Source organism: Polyodon spathula, chromosome 21 (assembly GCF_017654505.1).
Source record: "Polyodon spathula isolate WHYD16114869_AA chromosome 21, ASM1765450v1, whole genome shotgun sequence".
Taxonomy (NCBI): domain Eukaryota; kingdom Metazoa; phylum Chordata; class Actinopteri; order Acipenseriformes; family Polyodontidae; genus Polyodon; species Polyodon spathula.
Genome location: NC_054554.1, coordinates 18,022,593 through 18,041,302, shown reverse-complemented (window position 1 = coordinate 18,041,302; position 18,710 = coordinate 18,022,593). Strand labels below are relative to the sequence as shown.

The 18,710-nt window shown below is 41.4% G+C and overlaps 1 protein-coding gene and 1 pseudogene across 1 annotated transcript in view; one reads left to right on the top strand and one right to left on the bottom strand.

Moving 5' to 3' along the window:
* cops7a (COP9 constitutive photomorphogenic homolog subunit 7A) overlaps positions 1-13,199 on the bottom strand; it is a 30,794-nt gene extending 17,595 nt beyond the window's left edge. Inside the window, exons 1-3 of the mRNA XM_041222071.1 lie at positions 12,898-13,199; positions 923-1,087; positions 142-217 (exon numbers count right to left, since the gene is read on the bottom strand). Coding sequence (XP_041078005.1) covers positions 142-217; positions 923-1,087; positions 12,898-13,128 — 472 coding nt within the window. The 5' untranslated portion in view covers positions 13,129-13,199. The remainder of the gene's footprint in view (positions 1-141; positions 218-922; positions 1,088-12,897) is intronic.
* A 3,170-nt stretch (positions 13,200-16,369) lies between these two features.
* Positions 16,370-17,882, top strand: LOC121296719 (annotated as a pseudogene).
* Positions 17,883-18,710: the final 828 nt, after the last annotated feature.

Genomic DNA, 18,710 nt, shown 5'->3' with positions numbered 1-18,710 from the left:
ACTGTTTCACTATACAGACGATGTAATCACTGTGACTGGAAAACAACACCTTTCTTTACTCAATGTAATGGCCTCTAATTCCTGAAAATCTCTAAAAATATACACAGCCTGAGACAGAGACACACATGCAGATTCCCTCACCTTTATAGTCGCAGTAGGTTCCGTACGCAAACAGGTTGAGAAGCTGATACACTGAAGCATGAGGACCAGACTCCAGCTAAAACAAGAAAAGCTGCTCTGATGTTACACATTATTATTATTATTACTATTATTATTAATAATATTCTGTGCTGCAGTTTCAGGGGGAATGGACATGTACAGTGTACAGGGGGGCACGCTTTCTCTCTGAAATTATTTTAATAAAAACATTTTTTACAATTATTTCGGTTTGGTAATAAAGGGGGGGGTGGGGGTGAGAGGAGTACAACCCGTACAGTTCGTGTTGGAGCATGTCAAGTGGAGAGTTCCCCCCCTCACCTCTCAAGTGGGGATGTCCAGAGAACCAACCCGTACCCTCTTACGTTGGGCATGGAGAGAGCACAACCCCCTCACCTCTGGGGGTTGGGCATGGTGCACCCCCCCCACCCCCCACCACCTCTCTCACGGGGGGCCTGTCCAGCACCTGTAACCCTCACCTCTCTCACATTGGGCATGTCCCGACACCCCCCCCCACTCAGAGCTCACGTTGGGCATGTCCAGCACCCTCCCTCACCTCGAGCATGTCCAGCACCCCCAACTCACCTTTCTTATGTTGGGCATGTCCAGCACCCCCCCCCCCCCCCCACCTCTCTCACGTTGGCTTGCAACCCGACACGGCTTGTCCAACACGCCCCCCCCTTCACCTCTCTTACGTTGGGCATGTCCAGCACCACCCCCCCACACCTCTCTCACTTTGGGCATGTCCAACACGCCCCCCCCTCACCTCTCTTACGTTGGGCATGTCTAACACCTCTCCAAACACGTACACACCGGGGCTCTCCAGCAGCTGCTTCAGCAAGGCTGCCAGCGCAGCTCCTTTAGTGGATTTGGCAAGAAGGAGGAACTGCTCCAGATTCTGAGAGCCAGCCTTCACCTCAGCTGCCGACATCTGAGGACACACGGAGAAAGAAGCGCTGATCAGACTCTCACACACACACAGCGAAGCACTGATCAGACACACAGAGAAAAAAACACTGATCAGACACACACAAGTACTGATCAGAAATACACAGAGAAAGAAGCAATGATCAGACACACACAGATAAAAGCACTGATGAGACACACACGGAAGCACTGATAAGACACACACGGAAGCACTGATGAGACACACAGAGAGAAAAGTACTGATCAGACACACACACACACACACACACACAGATAAGCACTGATCAGATCATAGGTGTAATTTAGACAGGGGACAGCCCCCCCTCACTTTATCAATGATGGGGAAATGTCCTCCTCACATTGCAATACTAAAACTTATTTCACAATACTTTTTTGGTATAATCACTCGTCAGTATCAATCAATCTTTATTTTATATAGCGCCTTTCATAGTGGAACACCATCACAAAGCGCTTTAAGTATAGAAGTCAATGGGAAGAAAAACGGGATCGGATCCGGGTCACTGGAGCACAGGATGCACTATGTTGCTGTATCCAAAACACAGGAAAATGCAGGGCACGAAACAACCAACGGCACCGACAGCAATTGCCGCAGTGTCCAAGCCATTTGCCGCAATGCCTCTCAAATTTTTTTAAAAATTACAGCAAAAGTTGCCTGTATGCCCGCCCGTCACTGTCGTCAATGTCCATCAGCACCAGCACATCTGATCTACAACCTATTCACAAACTTGCTCGGCTGGCCCGTTCTGTCGCAATTTAATTCTGTCTAATCTCGTTTTGTGAGAAAATGACTCATTACTATAATGTATTATTGTTGCCATTCTTTTTACGGTGCACTTCCCAGCACTACGCCATGAAAAAGATGACTATCATTGGTTAATCAAGGGCAAACAGAGGGAGGGACGCTGTTAGACTAAGCTCAATATGACCGCACTTCCAGGAATTCTCAAGCATTCTCGATGCTTCACTGTCCGCTATTTCACATACACGTGAATATTCTTCAAATAATGTAGAACTATATTTAAATGCCCTTTTTTAATTTACAGCTTAGTAAAAAAAAAAAAAAAAAACAAAAAAAAACAAAAAAAAACATAACGTTAACACATTACACATAACAGCATTTTCGATGATCATATATGGTATAAGATCTGATACTATGCTTAAAATTGCAATGTTATAAAATACAAAGGTGCAATACACATTAACTTATTTCATGTCTTCAGTGTAAATAAATTGCCAATTTATATAGACCTTTCAATGACTGTTGTAGTTTTGTAATTTGATGTTATTCCCCAAAACATCAATGCTAAAAATTCACACAACAGGTAGATAATTATTAGTTTTGCTCAAATTCTTATATCAGAAAAAAAAAAAAAAACATACAACAACAGAGTAAGTAGCTATGACATGGTTAAAGTAGCAGCTCCCTGCATTGTGAAACGAGCACGAGAGATAACATAATAATGAATGAAATACAATCTTGAGAAGTGTATCGATTTCTGTTTCATTTATTTTTGTGTAATATATTACCACTACCTTACAGTTCTGCTTTTTAACTAGTAAAGCATGTGCTTTCACAAATGGGGTTAGAATGTGTATGCTGAAAAACAGTATACTTTTTTTCCCTGAATCGAGTGTCCAGCAATGCACCATAACAGAACTGTAAATCCTGTAAATGTACTGTACATTTCAAGAACTGTGAAATTATATAAAGTCTCTCAAATGTAAACATCTAACATTAAGTATATCTAGCTGTTCATGACTGTGATGCAGAGCACTCCACTGCCTGATGAAGTTTTTATTTCAAGTTTTTTTATTTTTTATGTTCTTTGGACAGGTGGTACAGGTTTTGCAATAGCGGTTAGCAAACTACAGTTGCGCAGACACTGCAGACTGAACAACTCAATTGATCGCTATCATTATTAAACTCTTCCTTACATGTGCTGTTGTCAAGGGAGCGGGGCGGAGCGAACAAAGGAACAGACACAAATAAAGACATACACTTCATACAGCAACAGTGTGGAAAGTGCAACAGTATGAAAGCAGGTTGACAGCTGCAGAAACTGAACTTAAAGTTACAAAAAAAAATATATATATATAAATATATATATAAATAAATATAAACCTTCAAGCCAGTAATCTGTGACACCTGAATGATGTGGGAAATTCGAGAAAACCCAGAAGAGCTAAACCATGTGTGTGTAAAGTGCTGCAATATGCAGGACTTGCTTCAACTAGTAAGTACGCTAGAATTGGAGCTGCAAGAAATGAGAGCGCTACAGGAGCTTGAAGAGCTGACACACCCGACATTTTTGGAAGTCTGCACCCCCAACAGACAGTAAGCCACCAGCAAGATAGAAGAGGGTCAAAACAACAGGATCCAGACAGGCAGAGAAAGGGAAAAAAGAAACGTAGTCAAACAACGGCCAAAAATCTAAACGTCAAACACAACCACCAGAAATCAAAACATCAAACACAACCACCAGAAATCAAAACGTCAAACACAACCACCAGAAATCAAAACGTCAAACAAATTTGTCCTACTTTATAATTTATAAGACTAAAACCAGCATCAACAAAACAAAAGGAACAACCTCCAGGACCCCATAAACGATGACAACATCAAGGGAGGTCATGATTATTGGGGACTCCATATTGAGAAACACAGTAAGTTCAGTGCGCAGCCTGGACCCACTTACTACAACAGTGCGCTGCCTTCCAGGAGCCTGTCATGCACATCACTGAGAATGTGGACAGGCTCCCAGAATGAACAGAAGATGACCCGGTAGTAGTCATCCACATTGGTAAAAACAACATTGGAAGAGAAAGATCAAGATCCCTGCAAAACAAATTCTAGGAAGAAAATTAAAAAGACAAGCTCAAAACTGGTGTTTTCTGGGATACTGCCAGCACCTTGCAAAGGAACCATACGGACAGCTGGAAATAATCTAAATGCGTAATTCTGTTATACACCGGTTAACACATTATTTCAACTGCAAACACGCATCTCGTTTGTAAACTTTTTTATGTTCTTTCACGGTGAGCATGGATTTCACAATTTCCATGAATTAAAACCAATTCTGTCCAGATAATAACACCCAATTCTCTGTCAAAATCTAAATTTCTGAAAGAACACTATTTTTAGCATTTAAAAATGCATTGACTGGGGCTCCTGAGTGGCGCATCCGGTAAAGGCACACCACCCACGTATGTGCCCCATAGCCTGAAGATCGCCAGTTCAAGTCAGGCTATTCCACTGCTTAGGTCAGCCAGGGTTTCCCTGGCTCACTGCGCACCAGCGACCCCTGTAGACTGTGGGCCTGCCTGTAAGTTGCCCAGAGCTATGTGGTCCTCCAACGCTGTAGATCTAAAGTGGCTGCAACCTGCAGAGTGAAAAGAAGCTGACGGCTGAAGGCACACATTTCAGAGGACACATGTGTCTGTCTTCGTCTCTCCCAAGTCAGCATTGGGGTGGCAGCGGTGAGCCGGGTTGAAATAAAAAAAAATAATTGGGCTTTCCAAATTGAGGGAAAACAAGAAAAAATAATTGGCAATTTCAAATTTAAAAAAAAATAAAAATGCATTGATTAAACGTTCACTTCACCAGCAGACATATTTCATTTATATGAAATCCAGTTGAACTTGCATACCATAAATTATGAAACACACAGCATAGAGGGTTTTAATAAAGCTTTAATTACAGGACACAGACAAGCACTATATATTTAGCTCTTTTAACAGCCTGACAGAGTTTAGTAAAAATACACAGAACATTTTTTGCCAAATTACCCTTTCGAATTTTTTCATGATGAAAGTTTGTTTTTAAACTGGATTATATATATATATATATATATATATATATATATATATATATATATATATATATATATATATATATATATATATATATACACACACACACTTTTTCATTTATTTACACATCCTACCCCACAACTTCCAAGTGAAAAAAAATATTCTAGAAATTTGCAAAAAATGTATTAAAAATAAAAACTGAAATAGCTTGGTTGTTTAAGTGTGCGCCCCCCATGTAATAGCAATCCTAAATTAGCTCAGATGTAACCAATCGCCTTCAAAATCACACATCAAGTTAAATGGCCTTGTGATAAAGACGGAAAGGATTGATGTTGTAAATCTCCCTCCTGATCAGAAACGGCGTTGTGTAAAGACGGTGGTACGCTGCCTCCTAGCGCCTTGACATTACAGAGGAGATGCACCGCCGCCGGTTCTGGGAATACCAGCGACCCCCAGGACTGCGACCCTGTGTGGTGGCCCAGCAATTAGATCATGTGACCCGGTGGCTCTGCCCTGGCACCAACAATGGAGAGAAGATCACCGAGCTGATTGCCATAGAGTAGTTTGTGAAGGTGCTGGGACCGGACACCCAGAACTGGGTCACCAGGCATCGACCCACTATGCTGGAAGCAGCAGTTCAATTAGCGGAGGGATATGAGGATGTACTGGCACCACCTTCAGTGGTCGTTGGCCCCGCTCCTCCCTCTAACCGACCCGGAACAACTGGCCCAAGGACAGGACCCCCATAGCACTTCACCCCCTCCCCCCACGGGGCTACTTCTCATCGGCACCCCACGGATGGCCTTTCTCCACAACCATGGAGGGCAAGGTCGACCCCCAGCGATGTGAGAGCACAGAGCCCCCCCTCCCCCCCTCCCCCCTGCAAAACTGGCAGCGGGACATACAAGCTATTATTGGACTCAGGATGTGGGCAAACTTTGATTGAGGAGGCTCTGTTGACGGGGGTACCTTGGTGGTCACGCAGGGTAGTGGTCATTTCCTGTATTCATGGGGATAACAAAAATTAGATTTGACTGTTGGATGTCATACCTGCCGCATAATCATGGCCGTGGCTGCAAAGTTGCCATATCCAGTTATTTTAGGTCGAGACTGGCTGCATTTTGAAACAATGATTAATAAAACGGTAAAGCCAGTCTCCGATAAGACCATGGGAGCAGCTTGAGAAACTATTGGGAAAATCCTCCCGTGGAAGCTGATTTGTTCCATTCCCGATTTTGCCCGAAAAAAACAAAAAGAGAGCGAAGGGTTGAAAAATGGGAAGGAATGTTAATGACACAAGGCTGGGGTCTGTTGGGGGAAACTTCAGAGTCTGTTAAATGTAAGGGAAAGAGGATTGGTACTCAGTGTGACCTGCGGGGGTGGGTTACTGAGGCCCCCAGTGCTGAAGCTACTGTAACTCCGGGGGCAGGTTCGGTCTATCGAGGGGATGGATGTAGAGGATAAAAGGCCGCTCACATATCCTCACCACATGACTGTCAGGCATTTGCTGTATAGGGTATCCCAAGCCACAAGCACAAGTCAGATTGTAACACAATTACTCGTTCCTCAGTCTTTTCAATGTGAGATCATGCGGTTGGCTCACGATGTCCAGTGTTCGAGCCATTTAGGTAGCGATAAGACTCGGGAATGAATATTGGCTCAGTTTTATTGGATGGGAGTTTTTAGTGAGGTGACGGGACATGTGGCGGAGTGTCCGGAATACCAGCAAGTAGCGTCAGGGAGGGTTCGCCCGGCCCTGCAGGTCCCACTACCCCTGACCTCAGTTCCCTTTGAACACATTGCTATGAACATAGTGGGTCCATTGAGCCAGTCTGACTCTGGATATACGCATATTTTGGTAGTGGTGGACTACGTGACTAGATATCCAGAGGCAGTACCATTGAATCTACTAGTGCCGCAGCAATTGCTCGAGAGCTAGTACAGATTATAGTGGGACCAGGGATTCCAAAAGAAATCCTCACTGATCACGGAACGAACTTCATGTCACAATGTTTGAAAGAATTGTATAAATTGTTGCAAATTAAGTCCATTCGAACATCTGCTTATCATCCGCAGATGGATGGTTTGGTGAAATGCTTTAATCAGACTTTAAAACAGATGCTGAACCAGTTTGTCAACCAAGAGCAGAAACATTGGATTAAACTCCTCCCCTACCTGATGTTTGCAGTGAGAGAGGTGCCTCAGAGCTCGACCAGGTTCTCTCCCTTTGAGCTGCTGTATGGGAGGCAACCACGAGGTATCCTTGATCTTGTGAAAGAAAGGTGGGAGGAGCAAAGAAAAACTTCCAAAAACATAGTCAAGTATGTAATCATGTTAAGAGACCTCCTAGCATTGGTTGGTCATTTGGCACAAGAAAATCTAAAACTAGCTCAGCATCGTCAGGAGCAGCAGTACAACAAACAAGCACGAATTCTGACTTTTCGACCAGGTGATAAGGTACTGTTGCTGCGTCCTTCATCAGAGTCTAAGTTGTATGCAAAGTGGCAGGGGCCATATGAGGTGATACGGGCTATTGGTAACGTGAATTATGAAATAAGACCACATTTTATCACATTAACTTGCTAAAACCCTGGAGTGAAAGGGAAGCCCTATTTATAGCTTGTGACAGTTTAGAAGAGGATTTTGGTAACACTGTCAATCCACTGGCTACAACTAACATTCCGATGAGGGAAAAGTTACTTCCAGATCAGAAATGTGAGCTCCACCAGTTGGTGGAACTGTTTAGTGATGTTTTTTTTTTTTTTTTACTTGCCTGGCAGAACTAATGTTATTTGTCATACTATTATTACTCCGCCAGGTGTCAGGGTCCGAGAGAGATTGTACCGGATCCCAGAGAGTCGCAGGGGTCCCGTTCGCAAGGAAGTGGAGGATATGCTCGGGCTTGGAGTCACTGAGCCTCCCCGGAGCGAGTGGTGCAGTCCTATTGTGATGGTGGGCAAGAAGGGCAGCTCCACATGGTTCTGTGTGGATTTCCGAAACGTTAATGCCATCTCCAAGTTCGATGCATATCCAATGCCTCGGGTGGATGAGCTCCTCGACCAGCTGGGTAAGGCGCGGTTAATCTCGACTTTGGATCTGACGAAGGGATACTGGCAGATTCCACTCACTCAGAGCTCGAGAGAGAAAACTGCTTTCTCTACCAGTACACAGCGTAAATTGCAAGATTTATGTGGATGTTTCTCATCAGCAGGGACTGGGGCACTTGTCAGGATAGAATGGAAAATGAATGGAGCAAAGTACAGAAAAGTCCTTGAGGAAACCCTGCTGCCCTCTGCAAGAAAGCTGAAACTGGAACGGTAGTTCACCTTTCAGCATGACAACAACCCAAACCACACAGCCAAAGCTACACTGGAGTGGCTAAGGAACAAAAAGGTAAATGTCCTTGAGTGGCCCAGTCAGAGCCCCGACCTAAATCCAATCGAAAATTTGTGGCATGACTTGCTGTCCATCAACGCTTGACAGAGCTTGAACAGTTTTGTAAAGAATGGTCAAATATTGCCAAATCTAGGTGTGCAAAGTTAGCAGAGACCTATCCCAATAGACTCACAGCTGTAATTGTTGCCAAAGGTGCTTCCATCAAGTATTAACTCAGGGAAATGGAAACTTATCCAATTATGATCTTTTAGTTTTGTATTTGTAATATATATTTTTTTCTCAATAAAAATCTTTTCCCCCTTAACAGTGTGGAGTATGGTGTGTAGATAAGTGTTAAAAAAATCCTCATTTAAATGCATGAAACTCTGAGGCAATGACACAACAAAATGTGAAAAAAGTTCAAGGGGGTGTAGACTTTCTATAGGCACTGTATTTGTGTTTGTCTGAATTAAAATTTCATCATCACAATAGGCTACCCATTCTTGTTGTTTTATGAATGAATATGAAATTGCATTGGTGCCTTTGGTTGGATTTATGTTTAGCCTTTTTGCCCCCTAGAGCTGTCTTGGTGCCCCTGAATTTTCACACCCAACAAAGGCAATATTGCCTTGACCTCATGTTCTGAAAATGGTTTAACTTTGTTATTCCCATAGCTTGTGTTGTTTACTAATGTTTAAAGTTTTCATTTTAAATTGAAACGGTAAACTTAAAACAGCAAACTGACCCGTGTGCCTTGTACAAATACAAACATCAATAAAATTACCATTTTACACAATTATTATACCAAATTAATCATGATATTGCACATCACGCAGCAGGGTTTGACATTAACCATGGCACGGGGCAGGTAGAGAGCTCAGTTTGGCCAGTAGTTATGAAGCACCATGGGCCCAACTGGGCAGGCAAAATTTTAATGTGTATGTATATAGTATACAGAGGTTAAAAAAAAAGTTTAGGTTACCAAAAACTGAAAAATAATGTACATTTCAGAGTTATACAAAAAGGCCTTTTTCAGGGAACAAGTAATGGGTTAACAACTTACAGCTGTTCTGCAGCAATGGAAATAAATTAAGTCTTGAAAGTTGATGCCAACAATTCCTACAGGTGTCCCAACTTTTGTTGATTACATCCAAACCCTCTGTCTGTATAAAAGCAGTGTTGGAACAGACTGTGTTACTACACCCTCTTAAGCATTATTTGGACAGTATAGTACTGCAGGAAGTAGTATATTGCTATCATAATGACGAGAAAAGGGTAATTAACAAAGGAAGACAGACAGACCATTATAACCCTTAAAAGTGTAGGTCTTTCCTTTAGAGAAATTGCAAAGAAAGCCAAGGTGTCAGTGAGTACAGTTTCCTACACCATCAAAAGGCACTTGGAAACTGGAGGAAACTCTGACAGAAAGAGGTTTGGCAGACCAAAAGCCACAACAGAATCAGAAGACAAGTTTCTGAGAGTCAACACCTTGAGTGATAGGCGGCTCACAGGACAACAGCTTCAAGCACAGCTTAACACTGGTCGAAGTAAGCAAGTCTTAGTTTCAACTGGGAAGAGGAGACTTCGAGCTGCAGGTTTGACAGGTCGAGTGGCAGTAAGAAAGCCATTGCTAAGATGGCAAAATAAGAAAAAGAGGCTTGCCTGGGCAATGAAGCACCGCCAGTGGACTACTGAAGACTGGAAGAAGGTCTTATGGACCGATGAATCAAAATTAGAAATCTTTGGTTCATCACGCAGGGTTTTTGTATGCCGTCGAGTAGGCGAAAGGATGGATCCTCAGTGTGTGACACCCACTGTCAAACATGGAGGAGGAAGCTTGATGGTCTGGGGCTCTTTTGCTGGATCCAGAGTCGGCGACTTGCACAGAGTGGCACCCTGAACCAAAACGGCTACCACAGCATTTTGCAGCGCCATGCAATACCCTCTGGTATACACCTAGTTGGTCAGGGGTTCATCCTACAGCAAGATAATGACCAAAAACATACCTCCAGGTTATGTCAGAACTATCTTAGAAGAAAAGAACAAGACAGTAGGCATCAAATCATGGAATGGCCAGCACAGTCTCCAGACTTAAACCCCTAGAGCTGGTTTGGGATGAAATGGACAGAAGGGTGAAAGCAAAGCAACGTACAAGTGCAACACATTTGTGGGAACTTCTGCAACAGTGTTGGGAAGAACTTTCCGAACAATACTTGATTTCCATTGTAGAAAGAATGCCACGAGTGTGTTCGGCTGTTATATCTGCAAAAGATGGCTACTTTGATGAGTCAAAAATTTAGATTTTATTAATATTATATTATATATATAAACACACACACATTAGCAAGGTAATATGCGCAAATTGACCATAGCTCAAATTTGATTGGCTCGTGGCATCCATGTTTTTTATGTAGCGACTTGATTTGAATCAACTTGATGGACAACCTTGCCAAGGCCATGTATGCAAAGTTTCGCTTAAACCAGCACAACGGTTTCAGAGAAAAAGACGGTTTAATATTTGACAAATCCAGTATGGCCACCAAACCATGTGACCAATCAATATGCGTTGAATAGGTCTAAATATAGGGCCTAAATTTCACATCTGTACCAGAAGCAGTTTTGGACGATGTGAGCTATGACCTTCGTTTTTGTACCGACACAATGCCCCATAGGCTTCTACACCGTACCAAGTTTTGTGACTTTTTGTGCAACTGTGTTGATTTTACAGACATTTTAAATATTTGGCATAATAATAATAATAATAATAATAATAATAATAATAAAACAGAGAAAACAACATCTGTATTTTACAACGCAGGCATGAGGAAACCGAGATAAAACAACCTCTGAGTTTTACAATGCAGGCAATAATAATAATAATAATAATAATAATAATAATAATAATAATAATACCTAAACACTGAACCTACAAAAGAGGACACACAAAATGCTTTCAGTGCGTCACACACAAGACAAGAGCTCTTGAACCTGCGCTAATCATCCACTCGTTTGAGCCCATTTGCAATACTAAGCATTTAACACTGTAAATGTTTATTAAAGCACAAAGTTGACATTTTCTATAGTGCTAATAAAAACAAACACTAATTGCTTATGTCACGTATGTTTAATTAAAAAAAAAAAAAGTTTAAAATAACCTCTTGATTTTTTACTCAGTCTTCTATGGGAATCAAATGTCTGGCGACTTCTTGTTTTTCAAAAGATGGCTGTTTAAACATGCGGTACACTTGCTAATTCACTGGATCACCATGTTTGTCTCCATCAACACCAGGTCACAAAGAAAAAGCTGTAGTTACTGCGACGTGTATTTGTCTACATGTTTTCTGCAGAGAATATGGCTTTCCACCGCCTTATATCCTCTTTCATAGGGGTTCACATTACGAATAAGTCGCAGGTTTGCATGTGGACCAACAAAAACAATGCAGACTTCGTTCTTGTTGTAGTACATTTTTAACAGAAAATAATTTATAATAAAGGCAGAGACGGTGCTCACTGTTTATGCATTATTCCAAGAGAGCTGGGGTTTACAGGGTTTGTCAACAACACCCGTGATCAACTCCGCCCACCACGCTCGCTCGGTCCACAAGTGAAACAGAAAAGAAATATGTATCTTAATTTTTCACCAGCACCTTCCTCCGTTCCAGTATTTTCTGCAATGTTAACTGTAGAACTGCACCATAACTGTTTAACTGACAGTATTGTACTTGTGTGGACCAATAAAATAGCAGCCAAAGACAGCCGTCTGCAAGCACTGATTTGTTTTTCTGTTGTTACTTTGCCGAGATCGACATCTATAATAACTTAGCGGTGTTACGCTGCAAAAAACAACTTTACACGAACTTTCATAAATGTGTTAATCGCTTAACATTAAAAAAAAAAAAAAAAAAAAAGTTTTTTTTTCCTCCTCCCCTTATCTGCATTGATCACATCAGTAGCCAATGGGGACTGAGTAAAAGCGGAAAACCAACAATCAGCGGTGATTTTTCATCTCTGAAAACTGTTTTTTTGAGTGTTTTGTCCGTGCTAGTCGGTATGATTTCGCTGCATGCTGCTCTGCTCAAGATGAACGCTTTGGTTTATTATTACTGTTTTTAACAAGATACACACATGCCGATGTGCGTCACATTGTATTTATCAAACTCAAACTCAAAAGTAACTAACTTACATTTTTAATTTGCGTTCACATTATAATGTATAAATAGAAATTGGCTTTATTATTTTGATTTTAATCTATTCTACATGGAAGACTTGCAGTACAGACAGTAACTGGCAACCAAACCCGTGCAGTCCCCGCGTCTCTCTAAACACTCCTGCAACCAATTGCATTCAAAGTACACACACACACACACACACACACACACATATATATAATGCATGTTTATTAAACAGACCGCTTAAAATCAAACTCAGCCCAGCCTCTGCGCTCCCACTCCCGGCAGCTACTTCTACTCGATTCCGGGAGCATTCGTAGACAGCAGGCCTAAATAACAAGAACCGTGTATTCATAGAGAGTTTGGAGCCGGGCGAGGGAAGAGTGGCTATGGACAGACTTAGCTGAACATGCACGCCGATAGCTAGCTGTGTTCTCACCTTTTTTCTTCTTGAAACGATTTCTTGATTGCTTCCTAGCTGCGAGTCTAAAGCGCCTGGATCCCCCTTCACAAAAGGCAGCAACAAACTAGACCTGCTGATTGGAGCAGCCGCACATGAGAGGCGGCCCGAGAAACTGTTTTTGTATTTCGATTGGAGTATGTCTCCTTTACCATTTATTGATTGGAACAAATAAATGTTTTGACAGCTTGAGGGTGGGCTAGAACGCATTTTTTTGTAACATAACTGCTGACTGAGGCTCCAGCTCGTGCGTGAGGCACACAGCGTACTAAATGCGTGCGCAGCTTCTATCGACAGCATAAAGCAGAGGGTTGCGTACACGGAGATCATTCTGCGCAGAATCTGTGCAGAAGCTGACCAATTTAGCCAATGGTCTTCTAAGAATGATCTCAGTGAACGCACCCATTGGTTAAATTGGTCAGATTCCACACAGAATCTGCGCAGAATGATCTCCGTGACCGCACTGACAGTTCGAGGGTAGCTCACCCTGCACCCGATTACATGACAGTTTCAACTGCGGTAAAGTGAACACGCTATTCTAATTTTGGTTTTAAATACTTTTAACATATTTGGATTGCGGCATGATCACACACTAGATAAATTATGATAACATTTTACAATCAGATTATGAACAAGTTTTCTGCACTGATTGCGTATGTTTTTTTTGGTTTTTTGTTTTTTTGCTGCACTGATATCTAATGTTTTTTTTGTTTTTTTTTCCTAAGGAATATTTTTTAAACATTGTGAGGCTGCTATTTCACACACTTGGGTCATGGGCTTTCTGGTTTTTCCCAGGCAGAGATCACACACAGCAGCTTCTGCAACGTACCCCAAGGATTCCCTTTGATATTTCTTTTGGTGTGATAAAATGAAAGACTGTTTCGTGGGGAGACATTGGTGGGGGTAGTTCAAGAAAAATGTATTAATATATATTATATATATATTATATATATATATATATATATAATATATATCTATATAATATATATATATCATATGATCGCGTATAGTAAAAATACGGTTATTTACCATACTTCTTGAATATTCAACGCATTTTAAAACAAACGAGTTAAAAGTGTTGCAAAACGCATCCTAATGCATTTTCACATTATGACATATGATGCGATGTGGCTGATTTAAAGTTCTTTAATTCTAAAACTACACAGTAAAACATTCCCAAATGAACCATACTTATAGTACACATATCATTCTTTATCATACAGCTTGAATATCCAACGCACGTTTTAATAAATTAGATAAAAGTGTTTGAAAACGCTCCGTATTGCATTTCCCCATTTTGACAGATGATGCAATGTGGCCGATTTAAAGTTATTTAATTCCAAAACTACACAATAAAACACCCCCCAAATGAACTATACATATAGTAAACATACCATTCTTTATCATACAACATATTGCATTTTCCAATTCTGACATGTGACTGCCAGCAGATCTTTGATCTTTGGGACTTTGATGCCCTGAGTTGCACTTTGCCCAGTGATTGGTGAATTTGGGTGGTACTTTCCCAGGTGTGGCAAATCAGGGAAAGGGTCTTTGCATACTACCGTCGGGTGCTCAGAAAACCAATTTCTTCTGTGGCCACAGTTGTCAGAATTTTGAAAATTTCTGTTGGAGATGCAAGGACTGCCCTCAGCAGTTTCCAGCTGGAGCACCAATGGAAAGGGTAGCCAGTGATATCTTGGGTCCCTTCCCCACCTTGGACCTTGGCAATTATTTTGTAGTTGTCTCAGTGGATAATTTTACAACATGGCATGATATCTACAGTATGTACTCCCAAACCAGGAGGTAGATACAGTGGCTGAGGCCCTTGTGAAAGAGTACTAGCCATTCAATAGTGCTGGAATTTCAAATCACTGTTGCAGCATCGTGCTGTGAGCTCGGAAGTAGGAAAACCTGCACAATGGACTCCTGTAGCGGTTCAATCTGACTCCTTCAAACCAGCTGGACATAGTGTAACCGCCATGGAACAGCAACCAGTTCCCCCTTCATCGCCCTTTCCTCAGTTCCACTGACTATCTTCCCACCTGGTCCAAAACCTCCACTCTGTTATCAAGGACATTCCCCCTATTTCCTGGGTCAGAAAGTAACTTGGGAAAGGGCAATGTAAAGGAGGGTGCTGTTCAGACTGTGTTGACATTTTCCCTAGTGCCATTGCTGAAGCTGTCGTTCTTTGCCCAGGGATCAAATAAATGTAATTTATGTAAATGTGTGCAGGACTGGGGTTCTGCAGAAATGCGTGAAGCTGGTTGGGCTATCTGTGGTGTTGTAGCAGGTGCTGTCTGGAAAATGTTGCAAAAGTTGTCTGTGTTCTCCAATAAAAAGTTCTCCAGTTGTGTGTTCGGGTTCTGTGTTATGTAATGTTGATTAGATTAGGAGAAACCTCAGAATGGAGTGAGGTAACCAGTGGAGGTCCTCTGCTATTCCTAATCTACATTGATGATATAGATTCTGGTATAGTAAGCAAACTTGTTAAATTTGCATACGACACAAAAATAGGAGGAGTGGCAAACACTGTTGCAGCAGCAAAGGTCATTCAAAATGATCTATACAAGATTCAGAACTGGGCAGATACATGGCAAATGACATTTAATAGAGAAAAGTGTAAGGTACTACACGCAGGAAATAAAAATGTGCATTATAAATATCATATGGGAGATACTGAAATTGAAGAAGGACTCTATGAAAAAGACCTAGGAGTTTTTGTTGACTCAGAAATGTCTTCATCTAGACAATGTGGGGAAGCTATAAAAAAAGGCAGACAAGATGCTTGGATATATTGTGAAAAGTGTTGAATTTAAATCAAGGGAAGTAATGTTAACACTGTACAATGCACTAGTAAGACCTCATCTTGAATATTGTGTGCAGTTCTGGTTACCTCGCTACAAAAAGGATAATGCTGCTCTAGAAAGAGTTGAAAGAAGAGTGACTAGAATTATTCCGGGTTTAAAAGGCATGTCATATGCAGACAGGCTAAAAGAATTGAATCTCTTCATTCTTGAACAAAGAAGACTACGCGGCGACCTAATTCAAGCATTCAAAATTCTAAAAGGTATTGACAATGTCGACCCAAGGGACTTTTTTGACCTGAAAAAAGAAACGAGGACCAGGGGTCACAAATGGAGATTAGACAAAGGGGCATTCCGAACAGAAAATAGGAGGCACTTTTTTACACACAGAATCGTGAGCGTCTGGAATCAACATCAACTCCCCAGTAATGTTGTTGAAGTTGACACTCTGGGATCCTTCAAGAAGCTGCTTGATGAGATTTTGGGATCAATAAGCTACTAACAACCAAAAGAGCAAGATGGGCCGAATGGCCTCCTCTCGTTTGTAAAATTTCTTATGTTCTTATGTTCTAAAAGGGTCCCACACCGGGTCCTACCCAACCTTCACTCTCTGTACAACAGAACTGTATGTTCTCTCTTGAAACATGATCAAAAGACTTTCAGTCAGTGAGGTGCTAGAAAGCCTCTTTGACAATGACAATGAAATTGAGGAAGAGGTGTCTGAGACCAAGGACAATGCAGAAGTGAACTCTGACCATGAGGATTCATCTGCTGATGAAGAAGAAACTTCCTCACAGCCTGAAAGTGAGGCGTTCATGTCAAAGAATGGAAACATTGAATGGTCCCCATCCCCCCATGAAAGTCAGGGAAGAGTGCCTGCTGAAAATATAATATAAAGAATGGTCCCAGGTCCCACACAATATGCTATTGCACATGTCAAAGATATAACGTCAGCATTTGAATTGTTCATTCCCAGAGCAATAGAAAAAATAATACTGAATATGTCAAACATGGAAGGGAGATGTGTGTTTGCAGACAATTGGAAGGAGCTTGATGAAACACACTTACATGCATACATGGGGCTCCTCATACTGGCTGGGGTCTATAGGTCCAACAATAAATCTGTTGCCAGCCTATGGGATGCAGAAACTGGCAGGGCAATCTTTTGTACAACCATGTTGCTGGAGACCTTCCATATCTTTTCCAGGGTCATACGGTTTGACAACCGAGACACAAGACCCAGGCGACGTGAGATGGCAAACTTGCAGCTATCAGGGATGTGTGGGATAAGTGGGTGGAGAGCTTACCACTCATGTTCAATCCTGGGCCTAATGTCACTGTGGACGAAAGACTGGTTCCTTTCAGAGGCCGCTGTCCTTTTCGACAGTACATACAGAGCAAGCCAGCAAAATATGGAATAAAAATATGCATTGCATGTGATGCCCAATCCAGCTACGCCTGGAACATGCATGTGTACTCAAGGAAACCCCCTGGAGGAGCCCCAGAGAAGAACCAAGGAATGCATGTGGTGTTGGACATGAACCAAGGTCTAAAGGGTCACCACATTACATGTGACAATTTCTTTACCTCCTACAACCTTGGACAGGAGCTTCTCAAGAGAAAACTGACCACGGTGGGGACTGTCAGAAAGAACAAGCCAGAACTTCCAAGGGAACTGCTGGCAATGTAAAACAGAACCCCTCTCACCTCCATATTCACCTTCACGACAATTGTATCATACTCGCCAAAAAAACACAAGAATGTGGTCCTGAAGAGCACAATGCACAAGGACGCTGCTGTGAGCACCAGAGAGGACAAGAAACTCACCATGATTCTGGACTACAATGCCACCAAGGGAGGAATGGACAATCTGGACAAAGTGACAGGCACATACAGCTGCAAGAGAAAGACGGCCCGTTGGCAGCTGGTTGTCTTCTACAACATCATTGATGTCTCTGTGTACAATGTGTTTGTGCTCTGGACAAAAATGGACCCTGGCTGGCACAGTGGTAATCTTTGCCAGAGGAGGCTTTCCTTGAGCAGCTGGGAAAGGCTCTTGTGAACCCCTACATCCAGAGAAGAATATTCACTCCAAGAGCCCCAGCCGCTGCAACGATTGTTGAGAGGGTTCCATCTGGGAGCAGAAAACAAGTATAATGGCCATATCTGTCCCTGGAAGAAGGACACCAAGACTGCCACACAATGCTGCAAATGCAAAAAGTTAATCTGCAGGTCACAAACACACATACTCCCCTTCGTGTTCTGTGTGTACATGATGTGAATACATATATACCTGCATGACTTTATGATTGCATTGTTCTTGTGACATTGTGTATGGATAAAAACATTTTTGGTCTTGTTCATGTCATGTTTGAAATTATCTTTGATTAAAAAAAAATGCTAGAAACAAATTCAGCAAATAAAAATATAACATTATGTCCATTATAGCATAAAATGTTTGCAAATTATATGTTTTATGATGAAAACAGGTGGATAATTTTAAGACAAATGTGGTATATATAGAATAAAAAAAAGAAAAAAGTTATTTTTATAATCATAGTTGAGTGACTTGATGGTCATTAAGGTAAAATACATTTTTGTGGCGTAATGACTATTTTGAGGTGACTTATAAAGCACTGGGTCAATTTGACGCAGAACAGGCTAATATATCTGATTATTAACAGGAAATGTCAATGTGTAATTGTATATGACCTGATCATTTTAAGAAATATCCAATACTTTTAAAATTAAAGTAGTTTATACTTTGTATGATGAAATCTGAGATGTCGTACTGATTGATAAGGTGAATGCTTATTGTTTGCAAACTACTCAGCTAAATTATTGTAATAGAGAGAAAATAAATGCTTTATAACTGGTGATATTTTAATATCTGAAATTTGCAAAATGATATGAATTTAATTTGTAAAGTGTTTCAAAGTAGAATTATATCTTGCAATATAATTATATTTTGAGAATGGGGGTTTA